The 26,029-nt window shown below is 62.0% G+C and overlaps 4 protein-coding genes across 4 annotated transcripts; 2 read left to right on the top strand and 2 right to left on the bottom strand.

Moving 5' to 3' along the window:
• The first annotated feature begins 39 nt into the window (after positions 1-39).
• On the top strand, positions 40-1,372 carry LOC128078038 (V-type proton ATPase subunit e 2). Its single transcript, XM_052677847.1, has 4 exons — positions 40-270; positions 355-402; positions 571-696; positions 823-1,372. The coding sequence occupies exons 1-3, from the start codon at positions 167-169 to the stop codon at positions 662-664; spliced, it is 246 nt and encodes an 81-aa protein (XP_052533807.1). The 5' UTR covers positions 40-166; the 3' UTR covers positions 665-696; positions 823-1,372.
• Positions 1,373-2,099: 727 nt separating this feature from the next.
• Positions 2,100-6,725, bottom strand: ENTPD7 (ectonucleoside triphosphate diphosphohydrolase 7). The gene is made up of 12 exons (XM_052677831.1): positions 6,548-6,725; positions 6,302-6,475; positions 6,021-6,226; positions 5,801-5,951; positions 5,588-5,691; positions 5,404-5,460; positions 5,112-5,260; positions 4,872-5,038; positions 3,829-4,153; positions 3,654-3,739; positions 3,373-3,534; positions 2,100-3,221 (listed from the first exon to the last, which is right to left on the bottom strand). The coding sequence occupies exons 1-12, from the start codon at positions 6,553-6,555 to the stop codon at positions 3,005-3,007; spliced, it is 1,806 nt and encodes a 601-aa protein (XP_052533791.1). The 5' UTR covers positions 6,556-6,725; the 3' UTR covers positions 2,100-3,004.
• A 530-nt stretch (positions 6,726-7,255) lies between these two features.
• SLC25A28 (solute carrier family 25 member 28) lies at positions 7,256-10,631 on the top strand. The gene is made up of 4 exons (XM_052677840.1): positions 7,256-7,633; positions 7,734-7,962; positions 8,559-8,615; positions 9,530-10,631. Exons 1-4 carry the CDS (start codon positions 7,256-7,258, stop codon positions 10,045-10,047), a joined length of 1,182 nt encoding a protein of 393 aa, XP_052533800.1. The 3' UTR covers positions 10,048-10,631.
• A 5,310-nt stretch (positions 10,632-15,941) lies between these two features.
• Positions 15,942-18,028, bottom strand: NKX2-3 (NK2 homeobox 3). Its single transcript, XM_052677842.1, has 2 exons — positions 17,512-18,028; positions 15,942-16,965 (listed from the first exon to the last, which is right to left on the bottom strand). Exons 1-2 carry the CDS (start codon positions 17,855-17,857, stop codon positions 16,325-16,327), a joined length of 987 nt encoding a protein of 328 aa, XP_052533802.1. The 5' UTR covers positions 17,858-18,028; the 3' UTR covers positions 15,942-16,324.
• Between the last annotated feature and the right edge of the window lie 8,001 nt (positions 18,029-26,029).

Genomic DNA, 26,029 nt, shown 5'->3' with positions numbered 1-26,029 from the left:
CTGCGGCGCCCCCTGCCGGTGAGGCGGTCTAAGCGCCCGTCCGTCAGTAGGAGGTGGCAGGGCGGTCAGCGCGCCGCGCTCTCTACGCGGATTGGCCGCCGCCCGCGGCAGTGGGCGGGACTTCATCCCGAGCGGTGGGTGCGGGTGAGCGGCGGCGGGAGCGGCCATGACGGCGCACAGCTTCGCGCTGCCCATCGTCCTCTTCTCGGCCTTCTGGGGCCTGGTGGGCATCGCCGCCCCGTGGTTCGTGCCCAAGGGGCCCAACCGCGGGTGAGTACGGCCGGCCGGGCCGGAGGGGAGGGGAGGGGAGGGCCGCGGCGAAGCCTTCCCTCGTGACGGTGTCTCCGCCCGCAGGGTGATCATCACGATGCTGGTCACCACGGCCGTGTGCTGCTACCTCTTGTGAGTACCCAGCTCAGCTCCGCCCCGACCCCCGCGCGGCCTCCCGGGCCTGCTGACCGCGGCCGGCTTCCAGCGGGCGGGTGGGCCCCGCCTCGGGGCGGACGTCGGGCCCCGGGCCCCAGTGGGCCCTTCCCGTGCCGCCGGGGCTCACGCTCGCGTCCCTTGCAGCTGGCTCATCGCTATCCTGGCCCAGGCCAACCCCCTTTTCGGGCCGCAGCTGAAGAACGAGACCATCTGGTACGTGCGCTTCCTCTGGGAGTGACCCCGGCAGCAGCCTAGAGACCCGCCATTACCGTGAGTGGGCAGAGCTGGGGGGGAGCTGCTTTGGCTCCGGCACATAGCGGCTATGGAGCGCTGAGCCCAGCGTGGGGCCGCCGGTGCAGCTCTGTGCTAACATCTCCCCCTTTCTCCTCCTTCCAGCTCTTGCTGTTCGAGCATCTTCCCTCCCATACCAGGCAGCTCCCAGAGGTGCTGAGCCAGGGAATAGAGCCGTTCCCCCGGTGCACTTCAAGCACTGCAGCCCAGCGCTGGCTGGGCCCACGCTGTTGGCCGGCAGTGTCCCTGCTGCAACGTGGGCCCCGTGGCACCCTGCACGTGACCGGTCCCTGCTTGGCTGGGGGTGGTCCTTGCTAAGACAGGCTCTAGCTGTGGCTGGCAGAAGGGTAGGCTGAGCCTGTTGGAGGAGGCAGGCTGCCATGGATGTGAGGGAGGTGCTGGGGTCTTGGGCAGTGGCTCCTGCTCAGCAGTGTGCCCAGCCTGAGACTGTGTCATCTCCCACCATGCAGTGAGGGTGCTGCAGTAGTATGTAGGTACCACCATCCCTCTTGTGTCTACATTCCAAGAACAAAATATTGAATTGTCTTAGGTCTGCCCCTTATTTATCAGATAATTTATTGGCATTATTTATTTATTTGTATTTGTCTGTGTTTGCTGACCGCGTGTTGTGGAAATAAATATTTTTTTCTAGTAAGTGATGCTGGAAGCAGTCCCTTGCTGCTTGGAGGCTGAGGAATTCTGGGCTTCATGGTTTGTTTTTTTTCTTTTCCCACCTTTACTTCTAACCCTGCTCCTGCAGTGAGAATAAGACAGATCAACAGCTGTTATAAAGAGGTTGGCATCATGTGTGCAGGGCTTTACCTGGGGGTAAAGGTACCTTGGACGCCACCTGTACAGCCCTTTGAAGTCAGGGTCACAGATAAGTAGCAGCATGTCCCAGAGGGAGGCTGATAGGCAGCTGTGCCTTGAGCTGCTCTGGGCCATCTCTGTGGCTGTGCAGAAGCTGTAGCAGCTTGGAGGCCTATTGCCCATGTCTTGCCTTCTGCCCTGTTCTAGCAGTTCCTTAAAGCTGGGGTATGAATAAGGTTTAAAAAAGAAACAAACAGATAGGGAGCTACACCTTCCAGAGCCTTGTAGGGACAGCTCAACTGTTTTTTCTTAGGAAGAAGAAGGCAGGGAGTGCGGGATCCCTAGATCCACAGTTCAGGAGGGTCAGTTTCCCTTGCTACCACTGGCTCAATTACTGAACTCAGTTGTGCAGAAAGCAGCATCTGCCAAGAAAGCAGTGTTGCTGCATACCACCTGCAAGACCCAGCAGCATGGAGCACTACTAAGCAGAAGAGTACAGGCAGCAGTCAGGCTCCCAGCTGTGAGCTGCTGCTGCTGGGTTGGTGCTCACTCAAAAACAAGACAACTGCTGGTTGGCTCAAAGGTTTTTTTTATTGCTTCAGGAATGGTAACAGATGATTTCAAGTATAAAGTGAAGGAAGAACTTGATTAGGGGAATTGGGGCTCCAGGCCTATTAGACGAAGGCCATGCACGAGGGATGCATAGCTACAGAGAGGTGGCTTCCCCACAGGCAGGCTCAGCCTGAACTAAGAGGGAAAGAACCACTGGTCCTTGCACTTAGTGCTGGATTAGCTTATGGCATGCCCCAGAGGGAGCACACTTAGGAGGGAACAACTAAAAGGAAACATAGCCTTACAAAATATTCCCTGCACCCTCAGTGCTGCCCCTTAGGCATGGCCTGGGAGTGTCAGAGGAGCACATGGCACACATGGCACACAGCAGGACCCTTCACTGTGACAGGGAATGTTATGAGTGGGCTCAGGCCTGGCAGAACAGCTCAGTGGAGCCTGCTGCTTGCCTGGTTCATGGAACCCGTGCCAAGACTATGGGAAGACCACAACAGGCACTGATAAGCTACAGCACTTTGCCAGCCTGCTCTGCAAACTGGTGGCTAAGCAGTAGGATGGCCTGGGGCTTCAGGCCACAGCCCTGAGCTGGCTGCCTCAGTAATGTCTTCTGCTCTGAGGGCCCAGCAAGGGCTGCAGTGTGAGTGCTGCCAGTAAAGGGCTTTTCTTTACTCTGCGCAGCAAAGCAAAGGTCAGAGGCCAAGAAACAAAGATTAGGACTGGGCTGTGGCAGAGAGGCTGGTTCCAATGTCCACAACAGCCTCAGCCATGTGGCCTGTGGTTCTGACATACAGATAACAGAGTACAGAGTTGAGATGGTCCTCAGGAAAGAGTCCAAGTTCTTGGAGACTTGGCTGGCATTCAGTCCTGGTTCTGCTGGTGCAACTGGTCAGTGACTGTCCCACTGATATCATGGCAAGTCCCCCTGGCCTGGGGGCAGCAGCACCACCTTATCCAGCCAGAGCAGGTCCAGCTGCCGGCGGTGGATGCGGCGCAGCCGCAAGAGGTAGAGGACTATAGCCAGCCCTACAACCAGGATGCAGGCAAAGAAGAGATAGTGGTTGTAGACAAAAGAAAGGCGCAGCCAGGAGGTGTGTGCTTGCCGGCTGCTCTCTTGCCGGAGATCCCTGTGGAGAGGTATAACCAGGCATGATTGGCACACGTACCACAGGCTGTAGCTGCTGCTCTCGAAGGATGGCAGAGCTTTGTGCAGTAACTCCTGCACACTCCTTCCAGCTAGGCTACAAGTCCTGGAGCTAATGCTCCTTCCTGTGTTACCTGAGTGGCAGAAAGCGTGTCTTGTAGAGGATGGCTCCCAGCGTCCACTGCACCTCACGGTCATATACCAGCTGGGCTGTGTGCAGGCTGGGGTAGTCCAGGGGGAAGTGGAAGCCCTGGTGAAGGACTTGGTACATCCAGGCAGACTTGAAGCACTGATACCTGCAGGCAGCACACAGGAACATCATCTGGGTGCTACTGCAGGGTCCGAGCCCAAGACAGAGCCTACCACAGCCACTCCTATCAGTGAGCCCCCAGGAGGTATATCCCTGGTCCCTTACTTGAGGCGATGCTCATCTGCATGTGCTGAGTACAGGCCACTCTGGAAGCGCTGGGTCAGCACCTCCCAGCTCTGGCTGCAATATTCCTAGGGAAAGAAGTTTCAGTTCAAAGCAAGGGAACGACCCCAGATCCCTCCCAGCATGGTGAGACCCCATGGTCTGGAATAGTGCTCACCTGGGCAGCAGAGATGAAGGCACGGGCACTGTAGCGGCCCCCTAGGCGCAGCACATCCTCAGTGCAGTAGAAGAACTCAGAGAAGCCATAAAACTCACTGTTGCTGAAGTCGATGGGTGCTTTGTAGGCCCCAATCAGAGAGTCCTGGCTGCTGTTGGACCCCGCCAGAAGTGGGTGCAGCAGCAGAGCACAGGCCTGCCAGTCCCCTCGCCCACGGACATACAGTGTTTGGCTGCCCCTTGTAATTGTGTCGTCCAGTCCCATGGGCAGGCAGGGGTCCAGGAAGGGAGTCTCAGGGCTCAGCCCTGTCTGCTGGCTATGCAAGCTGTAAAGCAAGTCAGGAAAAAAAGGTCACTGCACATGGGGTACTGTAGCACCCACAAAAATATTAGCTAGTGCTCCTCCACAACTAATACCACTGCATGGCCCTGTCCCCTTGTACACTTGTGGTCCTGAGAATCACCCAACCAACTCCTGCTGAAGCTAAGCTCTCCAGATCTGTAGCCACAAGCCCTGAGCACCTGATGGGTGCTATGGGGGTACAGTCTGTTCCCACCAACCTGTGGGGGCCTGCGCCCCCACAGAGACCCCAGGTCATGTGGTGGCAGGATCTTCTCCCATGGGTACTCCCATGTACCTGGGCTCTGAATCTCTGCAAGTCTGGGAACAGCTTCAGGAAATAAGGCAGGAGACAAGTGGAGGTGAGAATGCAGTGGAAAGATGTGCTGAATGAGCCAGTGCTGAAGGAGGGAAAGCCAGAGCAGGGAAAACCAGAAGCTGCTGTAGGGGAGTCCCTGTAGTGCTGGCAGGGGAAAGGTGACAAGCATTGGCGCTGATAATGCCTGCAGGGCTCTGACAAGGGCAATGCCATTGTGCCACGTCCCAGCCCAAGCACCTGCTGCACCCAGCTGCTGCCAGCGTGGCTGTAGCAGCTGTTATCAACCACAGGTGGCTCTTGGGGAAAATCCAATGGGGTGAGGGTGGCACAAAGGAGCCGGTGCTGTTGTGCAATGCTAGGGCAGCCCGAGGCAGGGCAGCGATACCGGTTGTGCACATAGGTCTGGTTCAGCACAAGCTCTTCATAGCGCTGCCGAGCAAAGTTGCCTCCGAAGCCCAGGAAGGTGTTGACGTAGACGCGATACACATGGCTGGTGTGCTGCACGTCACAGCCCAGGTTGAACTCTGCCAGTAGGCTCTTGGCAGCCTCCTCCTGGGTACAGGAGACCACCATGAGTGGTGAACGTTGGGCGGCTCTCAGTGCCAGCCACTTGCCCAACACACACCTGCTGCGGGGATGAAAAGGCTCCGGAGCCAGGCACCTCATAGGCGATCTGCAGAGAGGCCCCCCCCATGTCTAGGATCCCAACCGTTCGTCTCCGTACCAAGGACTCCACCTGGTCTCCCAGCGCTACAGTCACAACTGCAGCCTCCTCTGCAACCCGCAGCAGTGTGTCAGCGAGGGGCTGGGGGGCATCCTTTATTGGTACCTCCCAACGCCCCTCGCACATAGGAACTGAGGGTCAAAGGGCTGCATGCTGCCTTCCCCACTGCTGCTGTGCAAGCAGCTGGACTCACCATCCTCATGATCAAACCGTCCCAGCACAAAGTTGATTCCGATCCAAGCGTAGACACCTGGGCATGACAGAAAGATTTTGCCTTAAGGCAAAGCACAAATGATCCTACATAGGCTCCACGCAATGCTGGCAGCCCTGTGTGCTCCCTGCTAGGGAGGACAGGAGGACAGGGCAGCATTTCCCACCTTCTTGCTTCCCTGAAATGACTTCAGCATGCGATTTGGAGAAGAGGAAATCGAACTCCAGGGGCACGTTTTTCACCAGGTTCTCCAGGATGGCAGCTTGCAGCCTGAGGGGCACAGTGACCTCTGGGAGATGCTCCTTGTCAGGACAAGAGCAGCAGAGAGCAGAATCTCGCAGCTTTGCCAAATCCTCCCTGCCCATCGCCCCGTGCTCACCTCTCAGGCAGCAACCGCATGCCAGCCGTGCACAGGACATACAGTGGCGTCTCCTTGTGCTTTCCCGCTGGCACGTGTGCGGCCGCGAAGCGCAGCAGGGGCCGCAGGTAGGCCGTGGCTCGCTCCGGGGCCGCCGCTGCCACCGAGATGCCTGTGTGCATGGTTGTCACCTACCGGCCCGGCGCCGCCACCCATTAGCGGGGCTCGGTGCCGCACTCACCGGGTTTAACCTTCATGACCACGGGGCGGCTGCTGCGGTCCCGCATCTGCCGGATGTCCAGCAGGTCGTGCGGGTGCCCGTTGTGCGGCGGCCACACGTAGACGAACACCCGGGAGCCGCTGCTGCCGCAGTCCACCACCACCCCGTAGCTCAGCGACGCGTCCTCCGTGTCGGTGGCCGCCAGCTCCTCCATCCGCGCCAGGTACCTGCGCGTGGGGACCGGGCCCGCTCAGCGACGCCTGTACCGGGCCCGGAGTCCCCGCCACTCCGTCCCCGCTCACCTCTCGTCCCGCCGGGCGTCACGGCGCGGCGAGGCCCGGCGGCGGGGCCCGGCGGCCGCCAGCAACAGCAGCAGCCCCGCGGCCACAGCCAGCCCCAGCGCCGCCGGGCGATGCCGCAGAGCCGGGAAACCGTAGGACACGGCCGAGCGGCACGGCGAGCAAGGGGCGGCGATCCTGCGGGAACAAGGCACGGCTCAGAGATCAGACCGCACGGGGACCGCACCGGGACGGCCCCGCCGCGCTCACCTGGCCATGTGCTTCCACCGCCCGCCCGCGCATCGCCCCGCGCCGCCGACACCGGCACCCGCTGCCGGTACCCGCAGCCACGTCACCCAGCGCCTCTCCTCCCGGCCACCAATAGCGGGCCCCGGCCTCTCGCAGCGCTCCGCCCCCAAGCCGCCGCTTAGTCCAATCGGCGTCCCCGCAAGGCAAACCAAGCTGCTGGGCTGCCTCTCCCATGCAGCCAATCAGCGCCCCCCGGCGGCCGAAAGCCGCACCTGGCTGAGCCCCGTCTTCCGCGACCGAGGAGCGCCGCGTGACATCACCCACCGACTTCCTCTCTCCCATCACCACCCGCGCCGAGCCAATCGCAGCCTTCCAAATAAACAGCACGAGCCGAGGCCTCGAGTGACGGACGAAGCAGCCAATGGCGTCGCTCCAACCCCGCTCGGAGGGAAGCCAGCCGTGAGACCTATGACGGACCAGAGGTCGCGGGCTCGCCGCCCAATGGTCTGCGCGGAGGGGCGGGACGAAAAGTTGAGGGACCCAATGCGCTGCGCGAAACCGCGGGGCGGTGAAGGGCGCGGACCAATAGGCAGCGCGGAAGAGCGATCAACCAACGGCGGCCTCCGCCGCGCCGGAGCGGCTACCAATGAGCGCGGTGAGCAGGGGCGGGGGCCCGTGGTTCAAGCCAATGGTCGCGCGGAGGAGGCGGGGCGCGGGAGGAGGCGACCAATGGGCGAGGAGGGGCGGGGCGGCGCGGCGCGGGGTCGGGGCGGCGGCGGCGGCGGCGGCGGCTGCGGCGCCATGGAGCTGGGGGCGGGCGCGGGGGCGGGCGCCAGCCCCGGCGCGCGGGGCGGCTCGGAGTCGGGCCGCGTCCTGCTGCTGCTGATGGGCGGCGGCGGCGGCGGCGCGGGCCGGGCGCGGCGGGGCGGCGCGGAGGCGTCGGGCCCCGGGGGAGCCGAGGCGGCTCGGGGCCCGGAGCCCCGCTCGCCGCCCGCCCCCGACTACGAGGCGCTGCCGCAGGGCGCCGCCGTCTCCACGCACATGCTGGCGGGCGCTGTGGCGGGCATCATGGAGCACTGCGTGATGTACCCCATCGACTGCGTCAAGGTGCCGGCGCCAGGCGGGCGGCCGGGCCTACCCGGGGGCCGGTCCCGGTGGGGGGCCCGGTTGATCGGGGGTCACCAGGGCCTACCGGTTTGTCTTTCAGACTCGGATGCAGAGCCTGCGGCCCGAGCCCGCCGCCCGCTACCGGAACGTGTTGGAGGCCCTGTGGCGTATCGTGCGTACCGAGGGCGTGTGGAGGCCCATGCGGGGCCTGAACATCACCGCCACCGGCGCGGGCCCGGCCCACGCCCTCTACTTCGCCTGCTACGAAAAGTTAAAAAAGACGCTGAGCGACGTCATCCACGCGGGGGGCAATAGCCATATGGCCAACGGTACTCGTCCCGCCGTGCCCTGCACGGGGCCAGCGGGGCAGGGAGCGGGGAGGGAGCCGCCGGGCTGCGGGAGGGGCCCCGGGGCCCTAAAGCCGCGTCCTCTCCGCAGCTCCACCCGTCCGAGCCACCCCGGGTTCAGGCTGGCGGCCGGGCCCGGCTCCTGTTATCCACGGATGGGAGCCGCTGATGGGAGCCGGGTGCGACTGCGGGGGTTGGTGGTGCAGAGTGGATGTGGCTGCGGTGCTGTGGTTTTCACCGAGCGGCCGCCTTGGGAGAGCGTGGGGACGAGGGGAGCAGGGTGGTGTCTGCTTCCCGTTGTCCTGTGGGAGCCCTGTCAGCCGGTGGCCATCTGTCCCACAAGCTCTGGGGCTCAGGTCCCACCTGGCCCACGAGACGTGACAGACTGCTGTGCCCTTCTCCTCTTTGCTGAACTCTTTCTGGGTGGGAACTTCTTCACACCTGCCTGCCTCTCTGGAGATTGAGGCTGCCTCTGGATCTCATCCTTCTCAGCCTTGGCAGGGGACTCGGGGTCCTGGTGGAGCCCCGGGGTCTCTCGCCGTCTTCTCCCCTCACATGTGGCAGTTCTTGTTTTGCAGGTGCAGCCGGGTGTGTAGCAACATTGCTCCACGATGCTGCGATGAACCCTGCAGAAGGTAATGGTGATCCTGTCCAATGGGCTGGGGGGGGCTGTGTGGGATCTGCCTGGGCTGCTCTGTGTCACCTGTCTTGCATCTCTGCCCTTGCTGCTTGCCCAGCCTCAGGGATCCTTTGAGGGAACTATAAGGTCCTTTTGGGGAGCCCCGTAGCTGCCAGTGGGCAAGCAAGAGGGATGCTGTGGGGAGCACTGTAAACTGCAGCCACAGAGGAATAGGGAGAGGCAGATTTTGACCAAAACTGTGTGCTGCTGACAGCTGCCTGGAGCTCAGAGAAAGCAGCAGGTAGGGGATCTTCACATTTGTGAAGTCATTGCAAGTGCATTGAAACTAGAGAATACTGTGGTGAAAGGTCTTTTGGAAGATGTGATGTGGTTCTGTGCTTGTGCTGACAAATCCATGCTGTAAGCAGGGCTGCTGTTTGGCTCTCTGCCGCTGCAGTGGGCAGCTGTTTTCGCTGTCTGTTGTCAGTTTGTTCTTGGAGCTCCACTTCTTACAGTAGCTGTAGGATTTGTAGTCACAGCATTTGTAGGGTAATACGGATCTAGCAATGTGGCTGGAACATGACGGGATGACTGCAGTGGGAATTATTTTCTGTACGTAGATCTGTAGGGGTGGATGGTGAAATGTGTCACTTGAAGCAAAGTGAGGTGCACACTTTGGATATTGAACTTATTTACCTGGTGTGAGGCTGGTCCCTCAAAGTAGCTGCAGAGGTAGCAGGTGGTGTTTCTCCTGTGGCGTTACCTTGTTCAGACATAATCACTACAGACCTGCCCAGGGGCCTGCTGGACACCACTTGTCAGAGGGGTCCATCACCTGGCTTCACACTGATTCTTTTTCTCTCCTCTTACTCTCTGTGCCTGGATCCTGGCTGCTGCTGCTGGTTTCTCACTGCTGCCGTCTGTCCCAAGTGGTCAAACAGAGGATGCAGATGTACAACTCGCCTTACCAGCGTGTGACAGACTGTGTACGGACTGTGTGGCGCAACGAAGGGGTTGGAGCTTTCTACCGCAGCTACACCACCCAGCTCACCATGAACATCCCCTTCCAAGCCATTCACTTCATGACCTATGAGTTCTTGCAAGAGCACCTCAACCCCCACAGACAGTACAACCCAGGCTCCCACGTGGTCTCCGGGGCCTGTGCGGGGGCTGTAGCTGCTGCTGCCACTACACCTTTGGACGTTTGCAAAACGCTGCTCAACACCCAGGAGTCCCTGGCCTTGAGCTCCAACATCAGCGGACACATCACAGGCATGGCCAATGCCTTCAGGACGGTGTACCAAGTGGGCGGTGTGACTGCCTACTTCAGAGGGGTCCAGGCTAGAGTCATTTATCAGATGCCCTCAACAGCGATTGCCTGGTCTGTGTACGAGTTCTTTAAGTACATCCTCACCAAGCGCCAGGAAGAGCGTCGGGCTGGGAAGTGAGCCGAGCCAAACCTGACTCCAGACCTGCTTCATCTCCCCTCCTGGTTTGTCTTCTGACCCTCTCCCTTTTGATTTGGTTTGTGTTGTAGAGAGGGGGCAGCAAAGCCCTTCTGGGTTTAGCGGTGCCATTTCTTGCCTGGGGCAGCTGCAGCTCGGCTCTGGCTGCACAGCTCACTCACTCCTGTGGCCTCCCGAGATGTCCTGCTGGGAGCTGCAGCACAGATCACATCCCCCAGCACTTCACTGGAGCTGTGCTCCCGTTCTTCCCTTAACAAAATCCTCCTCTAATGCAAAGTTCACCCCTGCTTGGAGGTGAAAGTGAATGTCCTGCCCTGCCACTGGTAGGGCCATAGCTGAGCTCAGTTACCAAGGAAGGAGCAGTGGCACTGCCGAGGATAGTGAGGGCTTCGTCTGGCTTTTGGCTGAAGCAGAGTGTAAGCTTTGCCGTTGTCTTGTAGCACGCACACATAACGCTGACTGCCCTGGTGGTGGTGGGTAGGGGAGGATGGCACTTGAGGTGGGGAGGCTGTAGGTTTGTTCTTGTTCCTGCTCTTGACACCTCCAATAAAAACAGTTCTGCTCTATCATCATGTCCCCTCCTTGTTCTCGAGTGGCCTAGTGCTGTCACTTGACTTTTCTGCTGCCCAGCGCTGAGCTCTTTCATGGGGCTCCTGTTAGGGCAGTGGGTGAGACCACTGCCTGTTGGGGACATGGAAGCAGCGGCCAGATGTGCCTATATGCTCAGTGGAAGCTCCTGAATGAAGGATAGGAAACAACTTCTTCAGCCTTGCCCAGTTTGATGGGGGAAAGCTTTAGATGGTGGAAAAGTCCATGAGAAAAGCAGTGTTCTTTGCTCAGCGCAGACCACCACTAAGTTACTGCTGCAGCCCTGACCACAGGCAGGATGGAGAAGATCAGAACACCTCCATTTCACTCCATGATGCCGTGAGCCTGCACTGCCTCATCCTCCCACAGGGTGCCATGCCTGAAATAACTCCCTGGAGGAAATGCTTTCACAGTCCCAGTATGTGCTGCCTGTCAGTGTCCCTGTGGGTTTGGGGCTGCTGGCTGCCCTGTGTGGGGTCATTCTGCCCGTCATGTTCCAGTTGTGGAAAGGGGAAGGGGGTCTGGCTGAATTGTGTGCCAGTCTTCTGCTCCTGTACCCCACTGTTCCATGCAGTCAGGAGGATCGGGCTCTCCTCAAAGAAACCAGAGCTGCTGGAAAGCTGGGAGCCTCATTTCACCACTGTTCAAGGAGCTGTGGGGCTTTAAGAAATATCCTGAGCACTGCAAGATTTGGCAGCCCTGCAGCTCCTCCACCCAAGAGGCAGAAATCTGAGAAGCTGAAACCGTTGGGCGAAACTGTGGCAGGACAAGTGGGCAGCACACGAGGAACAGCCTGGTCCTGCAGAGCCAAAGTGGAGCTGCAATTTCACCCTCAGCCCTCGCACTGCAGCCACCTCAGAGAGGAAGGCATAAACAGGGGCAGGGGCCAGTGGAGCTTCACGCTATTAAATCTGTCTGCCACTGCGAGCTGCTCTGTAAATGTCAGTGGGCAAAGGCATGATTGAAGGTGACTCTGGGATGAGGAGAGAGATGTTTCCAGGAATAACTGCCCACAGAAGTGCGGGGGGAGGGAGAGAGACCCCTGAGAGCAGGGATGTGATAAGTCAGCAGTCGAGAGGCAATGGACCTGGGCAGGGCATGGCCTCCTGGCTGCTGCAGCTCTGCTGGCACAGAGCAGTGCAGCATTGCACGAGAACAGCAGCGCTGCAGGAAGCAGGGCTGCTCAAGAAACCCCAAGTTCAGCACTGAGGGTGCTCCAAGGTTGGTTCCTGGGGCACTCCTCGGGCTGCCAGGGTGCATCCCTGACAGTGAGCCACCAGCCTCACGCCCTGAGCCTGCAGCCCTGCTCATGGTGGTGGCTTCCCCAAAACACGTTCTCCATCAGCAGCGAAGGCATTGAGCCCTTCTGGCTCAGAGCTGGGCTGGATGGTTCAGCTATGGCTGCTGCCCTCCCCAGCTCTGATAATGCCTCAGCGAAGCCACGTGGGTGCGTCCTGTGGCCTCCCCGGCATTTGGCTGTGCGTCATGTGAAACCCCTCCTACAGCCTCTGCTGAGTAACTGCGCTATTTTTGGCCTTGCAAAGAGGGAGCTGCGCTCATCCCAGCGAAAGGCTGGAGGCGACCCTTTCCCTTTCACCTCCCCACAGGACCCCCAGCCCCATCCCACCCACGGCCACGGGGCAGCCATTGCCCTGCTTGGAGGCACGCTTGGGAAGCGCTGAGGTGTCATCACAGCCTGCCCAGCACTGGCTCTGGGATTCCTCAGGACTCTGTCAGACCCCAATAAAGTTATACACGTTCTCATGACCCTACGGCCCCACAGCAGTGGTAAATTCAGGACACAGAGCAGATGTGGGTTCTGGGGAGCCCTGGAGCTGTGGTGTGCAGATAGGGGAGCGCAGGCTTCAGACTGAGAGGTAAACGGTGGCTGGGAACCTGCTTTGTGGACACTAACAGGTCACTGTAGGAAGCAGTGCCTGAATTAGTGCAGTAGGGACATTTGAAGGCAGTTCCAGGTGTTGGTGGCACAAGGGCTGGCATTAAAGCCTCCTGACAGGGCACAGCAGGTTCCAGGAGAAATGCAAAAACCCAAGCGGCTTCCTCTGGCCCCAGAACATTCGGATGCGCGTTGGACCTTGGCAGCGAGCTGCTACACGAAGGGAAAGGAGTAGGAACTGGGCCAACATTGGGCACACGTCCCGTGGGGATACAGCTCCCTCTGGCGAGCCCGGGGCTGGCAGTGCTGCGGGCGACGGGCACCACGACCCCCAGTGCGGTGGGACCGGGAGCTGCAGCGCTGGACATTGGGCTGGGGCTGAGGGCAGAGCAGGACGTCTGCGGAGGGCGCTGCTGGAGATCCCACCGCTGTGGGACGAAGAGGGGCTGCCCGTTCCCTGTCCCCGTGTGCCCGCCGATAGGTGGCGGTGGTGGATCTTGCTTGGGGACAGGCCGGGCCCCGTGTCGCAGCTGGGAGTGAGCTCGTCCCTGCGAAGCGTTCGCGGAATTTATTGCACAGCCGCGAAATGTGGCACGGAGCTCTGCGTAGTGCAGCAGACGCAGCCTTTTCCCTCTGTCCTCTGCTTGAATCCTTTACAGCGGCTCTGCATCGGGACTCACCAGCGCAGGGATCGGGCTGCAAAATGCAGGTGCCCCCCTTTGGCCAGGTGTGGCCACTTCGTGATGCATGGGACAGGAGTGAGGATGGGGGAGTGCTTATGGTTGTGTAGCTCACTCGTGAAAAGAAGCGTGCTGTTGTGCTAGTGGGAGAAACCCTCACTGGGAGCTGCACAGCAATGGGCTTTATTGATATTTTAATATATTTACCTGTTCCACAGCTGGCCACAGCTTCCTTAGCACTCCCCAGCACTGAGTTAACAATTCCGTGCTGCACTGTGGGATGCTCCCAGCATGATCCCCCCCACCATTGAGTGCTGCTGCAGGTCCCCAAGTGCCTGGTCCCTGCTGTGCCACAGGGAGTGGAAAGGAGAAACAAGAAAAGGTGTTGGGGAAGGAAAGGAAAGCAGAGCATGTCTGCGGTGCTTCATATGGATCCATGCTGCTCCTGTGTGATCCTGAGTGTGACAGAGAGGCCATAGGAAAGTGGCTGTGATGGGATGTGAGAAGCCTTTCCTGGGAGCCGCTCAGCTGCTGCACAGAGCTGCTCATGGCTCATCCTCAGCCAGGAAATGTGAATAGAAATCAAAACCTGAGCCCATGCACCACGTGGACCATAGGTGTGACGGTTCAAGCCCAGCCTCTGCACCCAAGCCCTCCTTTGCTTTAGTCTTTGTAGGGCTTTTGGGCCCTAATCAATCATCGCTTTCCCTCTCCCAAACAAGAGTCAATTTGCCTTTTGGACCAGGAATAAACAACTCTGCCCCTTGGCCATGGCTTTCTCCTTCCCCAACATCCCTCTGGCCCCACCACCACAGCCACAGCACCACGCACATGTGCTGATGGGTCCCAACAGCACATCGCACACGTGGCCTCGCGCAGGGCGCGATGGGATGAAGTACATCATGGGCAGGCGCTGCTTCCAGCACAGCAATGCAGCCACTTCCCCTCATTGTGTGTCCCCTCCTTGGGCCGCTTGGCCAATCTGCAGTCTCCCATCACCTCCCTCCCACCACCACCGGCTGTTCCTCTTCTTCAGAATGCTTCACTTCCGCCGCCCCGCTCGCAGCTCGCCTTGTGCTGTTCCGTCCTCCCCATCTGCTGGGGGGCCTTGGGTGAGGGAGATGCTGAAGGGTCCCTCCCCCTGAGCTGTGCTGGTGGGACAGCTGGGATGTATCCCAGCAGAGGGGGTCACGATGGTGGACATCTAGAACCTCCCACAGTACTACACCCATGCCTACAGCAATGCTTGGTGCTGTTGGTGCTCCGTAACGCCACTGCTGCATGGCATTGCTGTGTAGGCCAGTAGGGTCTCCACGTGCCCCTTTGCTCTGTTTGAGTGCCCATTCTCAAGGCTTGGCCACAGATGTGTGCATCTCATTCAGAGCCTCAGGGTGCTGCTGGATGAGGAGAGTTCCCAACAAACCATCACTTACTTGGAGGCGATGCACTAAGTGGGGAGCTCTCCTTGCACACCCCTATTCTGGAGGACGTTGTACTGAGGTTACCATTCCTCCATCTTGCTCACTGAGGCACAAACTCACGCACGTCCCCTATTTCTGCAAACGACAATATGGCAGAACACAGAAGGGAATACAGTTCTTTCCTACAGCCGAATCCAACCTCAGCGCGGGGCTGCCGCTCTGCTATCTTTGTTCTTGGCTATCCTGTTTCTACCCACGAGACTGCGGAGCCTCCATCGCTCAGCTCCCACGGCCAAGAGCCGAGCTTGGGCTTCCTCTCCCTCGACACCTCGCTGCCACCCGGCAAACAATCGCTGGGCGTGCCGCATCCTCTTCCAGCGCTGCTCCAGAGCCCCCCGGCCTCGGGGTGGCCGTGCGACACGGCCACGGCGTGCCGTGCAGAGCCGAACCGCGCCGTACCGTGCCGAGCGTCGGAGCTGCAGCTGAAAATTTCTCCGGCTCTTTCCGAGCGGCGCGCTCTCACCCGCACGGTGCAGACGCGCAGCGTTTTAGCGGTGCCAACGCTCATAACGCGGCACGTCTGTGCTGGCTGCGGGACGGACGCGTTGCGGGATCGCACCCCGCGCAGTCGGGGCTCCGCGGACGCCCATCCTCCGGGCTCTGCACGGCAGCGGCACTGATCCGAGGCTCCGCGGAGGGGCCGCACCCGTGGCTGCGAGCTCCCGGACGGGACGGGACGGGACGGGACGGGACGGGACGGGACGGGGATGGGGCGGGAGCGGTCGCCGGGCAGCGTTGAGGATCTCGTCAGCCCCCTCCCCCTGCAGCAGAGCGGAATGGTTGAACATGTAGCAATAATGCCCCGGCATTCAGGCTGCCCGGCCCGGCCGGCCCTAATCAGCGGCCCGCGGACCCCCCTCATCTCCCCCTGCGCTCAGAGAAAGGGGAACAAAACCCAGCACGTTTCTGCAGCCCCCGCGCATAAAGCGCCGGGCCTGGGCCTCAGTGGGGGGCAAAGCGGCCCGTCAATCTCGGCGCCGGGGCCCCTTTGTCCCTCGCCTCCCTGCCACACCTTTTGTTCCCGAATCCAATAAGCGCCTATTCCCGCTACCTTCCTCGGCGGCTCCTTTCAGCGCCGGCCCGGCGGCCACAATGGGCCGGCTCTGAGCTGCGCGGCCCCATTCAACGCCTTGGCACGCTCACAATCCGCCCGGGCCGCCCTGCCCCGCGGGCACGGCCTAGCGAGTCCCGCCGGGCACCGGCCGCCGGGCGAAGGAGGAGCGGGCGGCAGATATTGCACCTGGTTTATTGACTGACTCCGCGAGCTGGCGCTGGCAGAAACAGATACAGAGTAGATAGAGAGAAGGGCCGCGGGAGCCCCAGGCCCCGCCGTCGGCTTTTTACAAGCGAAGCTGCTCCGATGGCGCGGCGCGGTCAGCTCCGGCCCGCCCGTCGCGGCGGCACCTCGGGGCGGCGGCGCTCCGCCGCGGGCTCGGCCCGTCCTGTCCCGTCCAGTCCCGTTCCGTTCCGCCGCTCCGCTCCGCCCCGCGGCTCCGGGAGAGAGCCGGGGTCCCGCCGCGCCGCCCCTCCGCCTTCAGTCCGCGGGGCTTAAGCGCGCTGCGGGGCTGCGGGGCCGTCGTGCCGGTCCGCTCCCGGCCCTGAGTGCGTGCGGGCTACCAGGCCCGGATGCCCTGCAGTGCGCCTTGGCTGCAGGAGGGCCCCGCCGCCGCCTGGTGCAGCGCCTGCCCGCCGCCGCCGAAGCCTCCCAGGCCGCCCACGTTAACGAAGGGACCGGCGGCCGCCGCCGGGCTGCAGGCGGCTTGCACCGAGGCCCCGCCGCTGCCTGCCGGGTAGGTGCAGCCGTAGCCGGGGTTGTAGGAGGCGGCGTTGCCGTAACCGTAGGCGGGGAAGCCGTTGTAGGAGTAGGGCCCGTTGTACGCCGAGCTGTAGCCCTGCGAGCCGCCCAGGCACGGCTTGCCGTCGCGGACCAGCACGGGCACGGCCACCCTGCGCGGCGGCGGCGGGGCCGCGGGGCCGCCCAGCTCCAGCGACTTGTCCTGCCGCTGCCGCTTGCACTTGTAGCGCCGGTTCTGGAACCAGATCTTCACCTGCGTGGAGGTGAGCTTCAGGCTGCTGGCCAGGTGCTCCCGCTCGGGAGCCGACAGGTAACGCTGCTGCTTGAACCGCCGCTCCAGTTCGAAGACCTGCGCCTGCGAGAAGAGAACGCGCGGCTTCCTCCGACTCCGCTGCTTCGGCCGCTCCGCTTCCTCCGGCTTCTCCGCGGCGTCCAGTGGTTTCTTCAGAGCGCAGCTCTCTGCACGGAGAAGCACAGGTCACGGCTGCGCCGGGCCGCCCCGCGGGGAAGGAGCCCCGAGCCGCGCACCGACGCCCGACACCGCGACCGTCAGGGAACCGCGGCTCGGGCTGGGAAGCAGCACCGAGGCGGGCGGCGGGGCAGGGAGCGATTCCGCGCAGGCGGCGGCGTTCCCGCGGGGCCGAGCACCGGGCACCTGCTCGTCCGCCGCCTCTTTCCAAGCGGGCTCCGCCGCACCGCGCCCGGGCCGGGCCTCACCCGTCCCGCCAAGAGGGGGAGCGTGGGACAATCCGGAGGCTCCGGATCGCGACTCCACGCAGGCTCTGCCCGGGGACGGGGAACGCCGCGGAGCGGAGGTTGGGTACGGCAGCCCCGCGAAGTGCCACTCCCCGCTCCAGGTGCCTGGGGGACGCGGCAGGGAAAGGGCTCAGCGCAGAGCGGCGCGGCTGCGGGGCATCGCCGGTACCGGGGCTCCGCGGCTCGGAAAGGACGGCGGGGAGCGAGTGCTGAGGGCGATGCAGGGAGCGCGGTGGGGCCGGTACTCACTCGGGTCGCGGGCCGTGGGGTCCAGATCTTCTCCCGGGCCGGGAGCCTCGCAGGAGCCGCGCAGCACGGCGTGCACGTAGCTGTCGGCGGAGAGCCGCGCGTCCGCCTGGCCTCCGGGCGTTGCCACGGAGCTCAGGTAGGACAGCTTCTCCTCCTCCTCTTCCTCCTCGCCGTCGGAGAAACGGGCGCCGTCGCCGGCCGCCAGCAGGCAGGCGGCGGGGTGAAAGTGGTGCTCCAGGTGGTGCGGGAGCTGGGCCCCATAGTGCGGGTCCTGCTGCTGCTGCTCCAGGTTGAGGATGTCTTTGACAGAGAACGGGGTGGAAGTGACGGGGCTCGGTAACATCATCGGGGCAGCGCGAGCGGCCGGGGAGTCCCGGGGGCCCGGCGGCGCTCGGGCTGCGGCTCGGCGGGGAGCGCCGCGCCCGGTGCGGGGGGAGCGGGCAGCGCCGAGAGACGAGGGGCCGCGCCTGCTCCTGTCTAAGTTGCCTCCATTAGCCCGGCGCTGGGGGTCTGCGTTTTGTTACAGCTTCTGCAGGGACAGCCAAGGGCTCGGGAGCCTCCTCTGCCCCGGGCCGGCACGTCACGGCGAGGAGGGGCCGGGGGCGGCCTCGCCATTGGAAGGAGGGGGAGGCAGAGCCGGCCCCCTGCCCGACTCCGGCCGCCGGGCCAGAAATAGCAATGTATTAAGGCTGCGCTCGGGGAGGCCGCTTCCCCGGAGAGCGCCCCGCCGGCCCGGCACTCACCCGACGGGGCTGAGCCCGCGGGCGCGGGGGTCGGGGACCCCGGAGAGAGCCGCGGCCGCCGGCGCCGCGCCTCCCAGTGCTAAGCACGTGTAGGTAGGTAGGGACCCTCAACCCGGCGCGCTCCGCCGGTCCCCTCCCGCACATGGTTCGGAGCGAACACGTGCGGCCCCGCAAGTGCCCCTCTGCCGAGTACGCGGCGTCCGGGCGGGCAGTAGCCATGCGATGTACACGTACCCGACGCCCTCCGTGTTTTCCGGAGCCCCGCTGCCCCGCCAGTGCTCCTGCATATACCTCTGCGCTGGCGCGTCCTCTCCCGCCTGCACGGGCTCCCCGCAGCCGCCGTGCTCTGCTCCCGTCCGGGGACCGCGCGTCACTCTGCCGCGGCCGGATCGGGCCCCAGAGTCCCGCCAGCGTCGGGCCCAGGTGAACAGGGCCGGGTCGCGGCCGACGGGCGACCAGGGGCCGCGGCGGCGCGGGGCAGGAGTACGGAGAGCTAACCCGGCCCGTTCGGCTTTTTCTTTCGTTTTCTTTCGTTTCGTTTCGTTTCTCTCGCCGGTAACGAGCGGGCAGCGGCCGAACGGAGCTCCCACGCCACCGTGCCGGCGGGTAAAGCACCGAGCGAGCGGCCGCTGCCCGCCGAGCCGCTCCACACCGAGTTGCCCCGGGCCCGGAGCTGCCCCTTGGCCCCACCGAACGCACCGGCGCGCTGCGGCGGGCGGCACCGGGACCCCATGACGGGGCCCCCGCGGCCCTCGGAGTGCTCGAAGGGCTCAACGTCTCCGCGGAGGGCAGATCGGGCACACTAAGTGCTGGGCGGGGGGGGCCGGGTGGGAAATTTCGTTGTGATTAAAATGCTGCTGCCCCGCAGGACTCGGATCGACACCGAGGCGAGGCGGCGGGAAGCCGGGCATACGGTGGGCAGGTGAGTGTCGGTACCTCTCTCGGGTCGGTACCGGGCGGCGGCTCCGCCATTTACCGGCCGTGTCGGTACTTTCGTTTCCCTGCGTCCTACCGCTCCGACCGCAACGGCGAAACGTATTTAACGGCGGGGCAGCCCCGGGAAGAGGGCCCACGTCCCACGCAGATGGCCGCGGTTCGGCTGCTGCCGGTCCCGTTCGCCCGGCGGACACGGAGACGGCCCGAGCGCACCGCATGGTTCCCCACTGCGCCGCTTTGAAACCCGCGCTGCGACTGCTGCGGATCGCTCCCTGCCCGCTCCCGGGGCCGCCCTCCCTTCTTCTTTCCTCAGACTGCCCGGTTCCGACGGTGCACCGGGAAACACTGTCGCCATAACCGGGTCCGACTCAGCGCTCGGCGCTGTGTCGGGGCGCGGAGAGAAGCCCCGCGCTGCCGCGGCCCCGGTAACGATTAGCGCCGTTCCGGTGTTGCGTTCGCTGCTGGCCTCGGCCCGCTCCCGCCTCGCGGCTCCCGGGGAACTGCGGGCTCGGGCTCCGCGGGCCGTACACGGGGCCGTGCTCACCCGAAGCCCGCGGCCGCCGCTCGGCGAACAGAGGGGCAGAGGCCGGAGCAGGGCGAGGCAGCGGCGCTGGGCCTTTGCGGCCCTGGGTGGCCGAAGAATTAAGGGCCGTATTTTTCCAGTTTTCCAGCCGCCGTTCCTAGGGCTCGGCCGCAGGCCGGCCGGGTCTCTGCCCACGCTCTTCGTCCCCACGGGTTCGCCTGGCACCAGCACGCTGCCGCCCGCAGCTGCGGCCCGGACGGGCCGAGCGCCAGGCGCGCCCCGCGGGCACGGGAGCCCGGGCCGGGCGGAATTGGCTCCCCGGGCGGCGCGGCGACGAGAGCGGTTCTCCCGTCGGGACCCGCTTCCGTGCCACCGACAACCCCGGCGATGACTCTCGGGACGCACGTCCCGCGGTTGAAAGCCCTTCTCGAGGTTTTGTCCCCTGCCCTTGCTCCCCGTGCGCTTTCCCGCATTGCCGGCCCCAGCTTCGGTGGGATCGGATCGGGCCCGCTTCGGCGCTGAGAGAGCGGCCGTTCCCGGCTGGGGAAGCCGCGGAAGCGAGGCAGGATCGCGCCTTGGTTGGCCCTGTTTGGGCCCATCCCGTCCGTGCTGGGGCGGCCGAGACGAGCGGCGGCGTCCCGGAGAGGTGCGGGGGGTGCGAGAGCCGGGGCAGGGCGCAGCCCCGGTACCTGCCGCCGGGTGTCAGCCCCGGGATGCGGCTCCGGGGCTTTCCCAAGGCGACCGGGCCGGGGTCAGCGGGCTATTAGTGGTTATTTTATTTATATCATTAGCGGCGTACCCTGAGCTCTGTTTACAGCGGGGCCTTGTTGTCCCGGCCGCTCCTGCGCTCTGTTTAGACAGGGGATTATTGTAATGGATGGAGCTCGTCGTACGGATGCTGCGGCGGAGCCAAGGCTCCCCCGCCCCAGGCCGAGGAGGGGGGAGCAGCCCTGCAGCGGCCGCGCGCATCGCGGAGTCGCCCCGAGAGCCCCCTCAGCCGCCGGGGCCCCGAGCGCGGGCCGCCCGGTAGCACGCTGCCTCGGCCGGGGGCCTTCGCTCGGGGCGATGCTATCAGCCCCGGGGCCGCTAATTGCTCCATTAGTCTCGCGGGTGCCGAGTGCCGGAGCCGGCCCCGCGCTAATGGCCGTAAACAAACAAACACGCTAAGCCGGGGCTATCTCCGGCCCCGACGGCTGCGCGGGGAGCGGCCGGGCACGGCGGCGAGGCCCCGGCCGGCTGCCGGGGGTACCATCGGCCTGCGCCCACCTGCACGCCGCCCCGGGCGGCCCCGAGCTCCGCGGGCCGGTGGGGGCCGGTGCGGGTCCGTGCCGCCGGGAGCTGCCCCCCGCGCCCGGCTCTATTTACACAGAGCCTGCCCTTGTATAAACGCTGTGCGCCGTGGTTTATCTCAGGGCCCGTCTGTTTCTCGTTCTCTGTCAGCAGCGCCCGGTGAAGGATGGCCCTTTCCCAGGGGCTCGGCCCTGATTTATGTGAGAACCGCAGCGCTCCGGGGACGCCCCCGCACGGCGGGGCCGCTCGCGGGCACCGGGACTGCGGCCGGCGGACGGTACCAGCGATGCCCCGCCGCTCTCGGCTCCGCACCGCCGGCCACCTGCCGGCTGCCCGCCCGAGGTCCGCGCACCGAGCCCCGGCCCCGGGAGGCTCCGCGGCGAGGGGGCACGGAGCGACCTCGCCTGCAGCGACCGGCCCTGGGCGGGACACGCTCCCCTTGGCACACCCGCCTTGGCGCAGCCCTGGCCCGCAGCCTCCCGGGGCGAAGAATGGCTTTATTCCAACGCGACGCTTTCCCAGCAGTGACTCTTCCACTCTTGTTTCGAATGAAATGTATTCTTTAATCCTTGGGCTCAGCAGCCACGTCCAAGGCAGGGATGCTGTATGCTCCCCCAGCAGTTGCTGCTTTCGTCCCCCCTATCTGGTCCCATTCCTGCACCATCCTGCCACTCTAACACCCATCCCTGCCTCCCAGGTCTTGGGAACCCCTGACTTGGTTTTGCCAATAACAACCACTCCTGCAGTACCCATTTTGGGGAGAAATACATCACTGCAATTTTTTTTTTTTTTTAAAGATTATTATCATTCCACTTGTCATTGGCTGTTTTACATTTGCTTCACAGTTCTTGCAGGGATGTATGGGCTGGAAATCTGTCCCAAAACAAAACCTGCATGATAAATGGTTGTTGGTTTTGTTGTTTGGGTTTTTTTTCTTTTTTTTTTTTTTTCTTTTATTTTTTTTTCAAAGGGTCATACCAAGAGTTTCTGTGCACGTTTCAAGGTTGGGATCCTGAGGTAGGGGATCTGAGTGGTGCTGAATACCAGCAGCTGTGTGCAGCGTTCAGCGCTCAGCACTTCAAGGGATGAGAGTGGCTCATGGCAGAGTACTGGGTTTTGACCCTAAAGGGAGGGTTGTCCTTGATTTCAGTGTCTGATGGAGCTCTGGAACTGAGCCTGACATCTTGAGCTCAGTGTGAGCCAAATCACAGGAGCAGGTAAAGGTCATCCCACATCTGAAGCAACTCAGGATAGGAAATGTCAGCACCGAGGACCCCCTCCTGTCTGCTTTTATTCGGCTTCTCTTGTGCACAAAGGATACACAGGCTTGACAAAGGCACTCTGCTGCACAGCACGGCCCTGCGGCTGTGGACGTGCTGAGGGCTGTCAAACACCTCTTCCTCTGGAGGAGAAGCTGTCATAAATCACAGCATAGCGCTCCCACAACGAGTGCTCCTGTGCCGGGGCTCCTGTTGAGGCCACCGCCGCCACCACGCATTCACCAGTCCTTCCCCAGCACCTTTGCTCCGTGCTTCAGAAGCCATCGCTGCCTGTTTGCTTCCGTGAGGTTAAGAAGCAGAGCTGAAATTCATCCTTCAGCAGAGGCCCAGCACGAGGCTCGCTCGCCGCTCGCATCCGCAGGCCTGCGTACCACTTGCATCCCATAGGGCTTAAGTGGAGCCTAAGTGGACCCCGGGCCCTGTGCTGGCGTCCGGCCCGGTACTGAATTGCAGCTCCGAGCCCAGGCCTGCAGCTCTGATTCATGCATGTAATCCTGCTGAGGTCAGCGGGATCCATCCCGCTCCCACCACAGCCCGCGGGATGGTTCACACGAGAGTAGCAGGGTCAGGCTCTGTGTTTGCATGCACTGTTGAAAATGGAACAATTCAGATTAAACTAATTAAATTTTAACAGGTCTGGAAAAGCGTTTTATTACATAATAAACAGGGGGGATTAGCCGTGTCAGGCTCTGCTGTGCGTGTTCCTCGCCGGCCGCGGCACTTGGTGTTCCTCTCGGCTTGGGACCTCCCCGTGCTGCTGCCGGGGCTGGGCCCCGATGAACACGGTGTTAGGAGCGCAGCTGCATGCTGGCTCCCGCTCCCCAAAGCATTCTGGGTGCAGTGCTTCTCCCAGCCCAAGCAAAGCCTTTTCTAGAAGAAATTTCGCAAGCTGCTTGGCGGCTGTTTCCACAGGCGGCCTTTAGAGACAGAGAAACCCTTGAGCTGCAGCAGAGGCGTGCTTGGGGGAAGCGAGCAGCCAGGCTGAATCTGCGCGAGGTGCTGACACGTCTCATCTTGGAAACAGAGCTGATAAGTTGCTCTTGTTTAGGGCATCTGCCTGGCAGCCAGTCCCCACTTCTCTCACTGCTTAATCGGGATTCCTGTGGCTGCAAGCAGGGCTTGTTCCCATGTGGGTAAGGCCAGCCTGGGAACAGCTGCCCCCAGAAGCGGCAGGCATGCACCAACAGTGCCATACGTGGCTTTGCCAAGGCGCAGGACTTCCAGAGGATGCAACAACTTCAGCAGAAACCGTGCTGCAACTTTGGCTGTGCTGCAGTGACACAGGGGCGAATGTGTAGTGCAGTGCAGAGCAGTGGCATCTTTGTTGGGAGTGCACAAGTTTGGTGACACTCACAGAGGGGCTCCAGGGGCACCACAGCCAGGGCTGATGCATAGCTTCAGTTGCTGAGTCCATAATTCATTGTAACCAGCTGAGCAGCACTGAGCACAATGCACCTGGAGCAGCCTTCCCGCCTACCTGCTGCTATGAGAGGAGCAAGGCAGGAGGATCTTGTGCTTTCTGTTTGCAGTGGGTAACTACAGGGGGCACGGCCTGGTGATTTGCATGTGCTTGCAAAAGCGAGCTGCGGGTGCCGTGTTTTCCTCTGGAAGTGGAAGGGCCACTGGGGTGGAGACTGCGGTATGCTGAGGGGAAGCAAAGGAAAACAGCTCCCTGTCTGGCTGCTGTGGCTGGAAAGGTTAATGGTGGAGTGTGCACCCGCGCCTTGTGCTTTTAATAAACACTCATTCTTTCATTTTCCTTTAAAGTAGTTTTTGCATTTTGCCATTGCAACTTGTGCTCTCCCTCTTGCGCCAGCTCCTCATCGCTCAAATACAGCGGCTCCTAGCAGGTGGGAGATCTGAATGTCTCTGCTAATAGTTTATCTCTGAGCTCGTCTAATGAATTCTCCTGGTAATTACTGCACAGAAATTGTTAGTGTATCTTGATGAATCAGAACTTTCTAACAACAACTCTGGATGAAATTATAAACTGTTTTTCTATCTTGGAGTGGAGACTTGAGAGAGGATCCTAATTGTACTTGCCCCCTCTGGGGCCAGGGCTGGATTATCCCACACAGGCTTCTCCGCAGACTTGTTTTTAGTCTATCAGTAGGCTCTCTGCCAGACCTAAGAGATGGAGAACTCTGTTTTCCACATTTAAATCCACCTCCCTCCACCCTTCCACTCCACTTACACCTCCAAGGAAGAGCCTGGATTAGAGAGGATTTGCCCTCATGGGTCTTTGGGTTGGTTTATGAAGATGTGTCCTTAAAAGCTTTGGCTTTTTTTTTTTTTTTTTTTTTTTTTTCCTCTGACTCCCAGCTTTGCACTGGGAATGTGCAGAAGTGAAGCTGAGAGCAGACACAGAATCAGAGAATCATAGAATCTATGAAATGGCCTGGGTTGAAAAGTTTCATCTAGTTTCAACCCCCCACCTATGTGCAGGGCCACCAATTCCAGCCTTCATACGGTGTTTCCTTTGAAAGGTTTGGGGGACGTGCAGGTGGTAGCAATATGGGCTTATGGTACAGAGAAGGATGGAGTAGCACTTCAGTGGTGGGACATGAATGTCCCTTCCTGCTCACCACGTTTCAGGACTACATGCAACAAACAGGCCAGGTGGGCCCAAGGCTCATAGAAAACTGGGTCTCTTGTTGCAACCCATGGTTTATCCCTGAGTTTCTGGTATCCCTGCAGCCACAGATGGATGGCCGTGGAGGTGAGCAATCTGTGCAATGCCACATTGGGCCTGTGGTCCCCAGGCGCATGGGCTGTGCGGAAGGCAGCACGCCCTACTTAGTGAAGGGTGAAGGCAGCCAAGGGACTTAGAGGGAAGGGGCCACTGCTGGAGGCACTGACGCCTGTCTGGCTGCTGGGACACCCCGGTGGCCCCATCCCAGGCCATCCCCATTGCCCGGCACTGTGCCACGGGGCTGTTTGGGCCTAGGCGCCCTTCTGCAAACATCCCTGCCCCGCGCACCCGCCCTGCTGACGGCAGGGAAAAGACGGAGCCGTGTCCTTGCGCCGACCTTCGGCTGACCTTCCAGTAACGCTCAAGACACCCTCGGAAAGGCTTTCTCATTGTGCAGCCCCAGGGTTTCCAGGGAATTAGTCAGCAGGCTGGAATTGTGCTCTGTGTATGTGACCCCCCCCCGCTACCCCCGCCTCTCCCATCGCTGGAGCCGGACCGGTCCAAGAGATATGTTGCCAGGGTGACAGCGAGGTGTGATGGATGGACAGAGAGTGGCTGCGGAGTGGCAGGGCCGCTGGTCAGTAACCCAGGGCTGTGTTTATAAGAAGGAAGAGGCTGTTTCCTGGAGCTAACATAATGCAGCTCTAAAAAAGGCAGGGGAAATACATCATGCGAGGGGAGCGCTGCCTGGGAGGGGAGGGCCGCTGGGGAGCCCAGCAGCACCGCCAGCCCGCAGGTCAAGGTGCCTTTGACAGGGCCTTTTTTATAGGCCATTTGCGTGAGAGTTCGCTGCTGTTTCTCTGCAGCCCTGACAGCGGCTCAAGGCCCGACCGGGGCTCGGGGAGGGCCTCATCTCCACCACCGCTTTCCAGCCCTGCAACACGGGACCTGCTGATTTATTTGGAAAATAAATAACACTCGCTGACCATTGTTCACAGTGACAGACTCCCTGTGAGCAGGCGGAGGTGTGGGGAACGAGGGGATGGCCTGCAGGTCCTGTCCCAGCCGGGCGATGCTCCCAGCTCCAGTCCCTGGGGCATCTCCTACAGGGATA

The sequence above is a fragment of the Tympanuchus pallidicinctus genome, unplaced genomic scaffold (assembly GCF_026119805.1).
Source record: "Tympanuchus pallidicinctus isolate F22 unplaced genomic scaffold, pur_lepc_1.0 scaffold16, whole genome shotgun sequence".
NCBI classification, from domain to species: Eukaryota; Metazoa; Chordata; class Aves; order Galliformes; family Phasianidae; genus Tympanuchus; species Tympanuchus pallidicinctus.
Note: the sequence above shows the minus strand (reverse complement) of the source record. Positions and strands in the feature narration are given on the sequence as shown.

Bases quoted from the DNA above. Each gene is read 5' to 3' on its own strand.
- LOC128078038 (XM_052677847.1), top strand. From the start codon at position 167: ATGACGGCGCACAGCTTCGCGCTGCCCATCGTCCTCTTCTCGGCCTTC. The intron at 271-354 runs GTGAGTACGGCC...CTCCGCCCGCAG, and splicing joins CCCAAGGGGCCCAACCGCGG to GGTGATCATCACGATGCTGG. The intron at 403-570 runs GTGAGTACCCAG...CGTCCCTTGCAG, and splicing joins GCCGTGTGCTGCTACCTCTT to CTGGCTCATCGCTATCCTGG.
- ENTPD7 (XM_052677831.1), bottom strand. The intron at 5,952-6,020 runs GTGAGTGCGGCA...CCATGCACACAG, and splicing joins GGTCATGAAGGTTAAACCCG to GCATCTCGGTGGCAGCGGCG. The intron at 5,261-5,403 runs GTGAGTCCAGCT...TGCGGGTTGCAG, and splicing joins ACGGTTTGATCATGAGGATG to AGGAGGCTGCAGTTGTGACT.
- SLC25A28 (XM_052677840.1), top strand. From the start codon at position 7,256: ATGGGCGAGGAGGGGCGGGGCGGCGCGGCGCGGGGTCGGGGCGGCGGC. The intron at 7,634-7,733 runs GTGCCGGCGCCA...TTTGTCTTTCAG, and splicing joins ACCCCATCGACTGCGTCAAG to ACTCGGATGCAGAGCCTGCG. The intron at 8,616-9,529 runs GTAATGGTGATC...GTCTGTCCCAAG, and splicing joins TGCGATGAACCCTGCAGAAG to TGGTCAAACAGAGGATGCAG.
- NKX2-3 (XM_052677842.1), bottom strand. From the start codon at position 17,857: ATGATGTTACCGAGCCCCGTCACTTCCACCCCGTTCTCTGTCAAAGAC. The intron at 16,966-17,511 runs GTGAGTACCGGC...TTCTCCGTGCAG, and splicing joins CCCCACGGCCCGCGACCCGA to AGAGCTGCGCTCTGAAGAAA.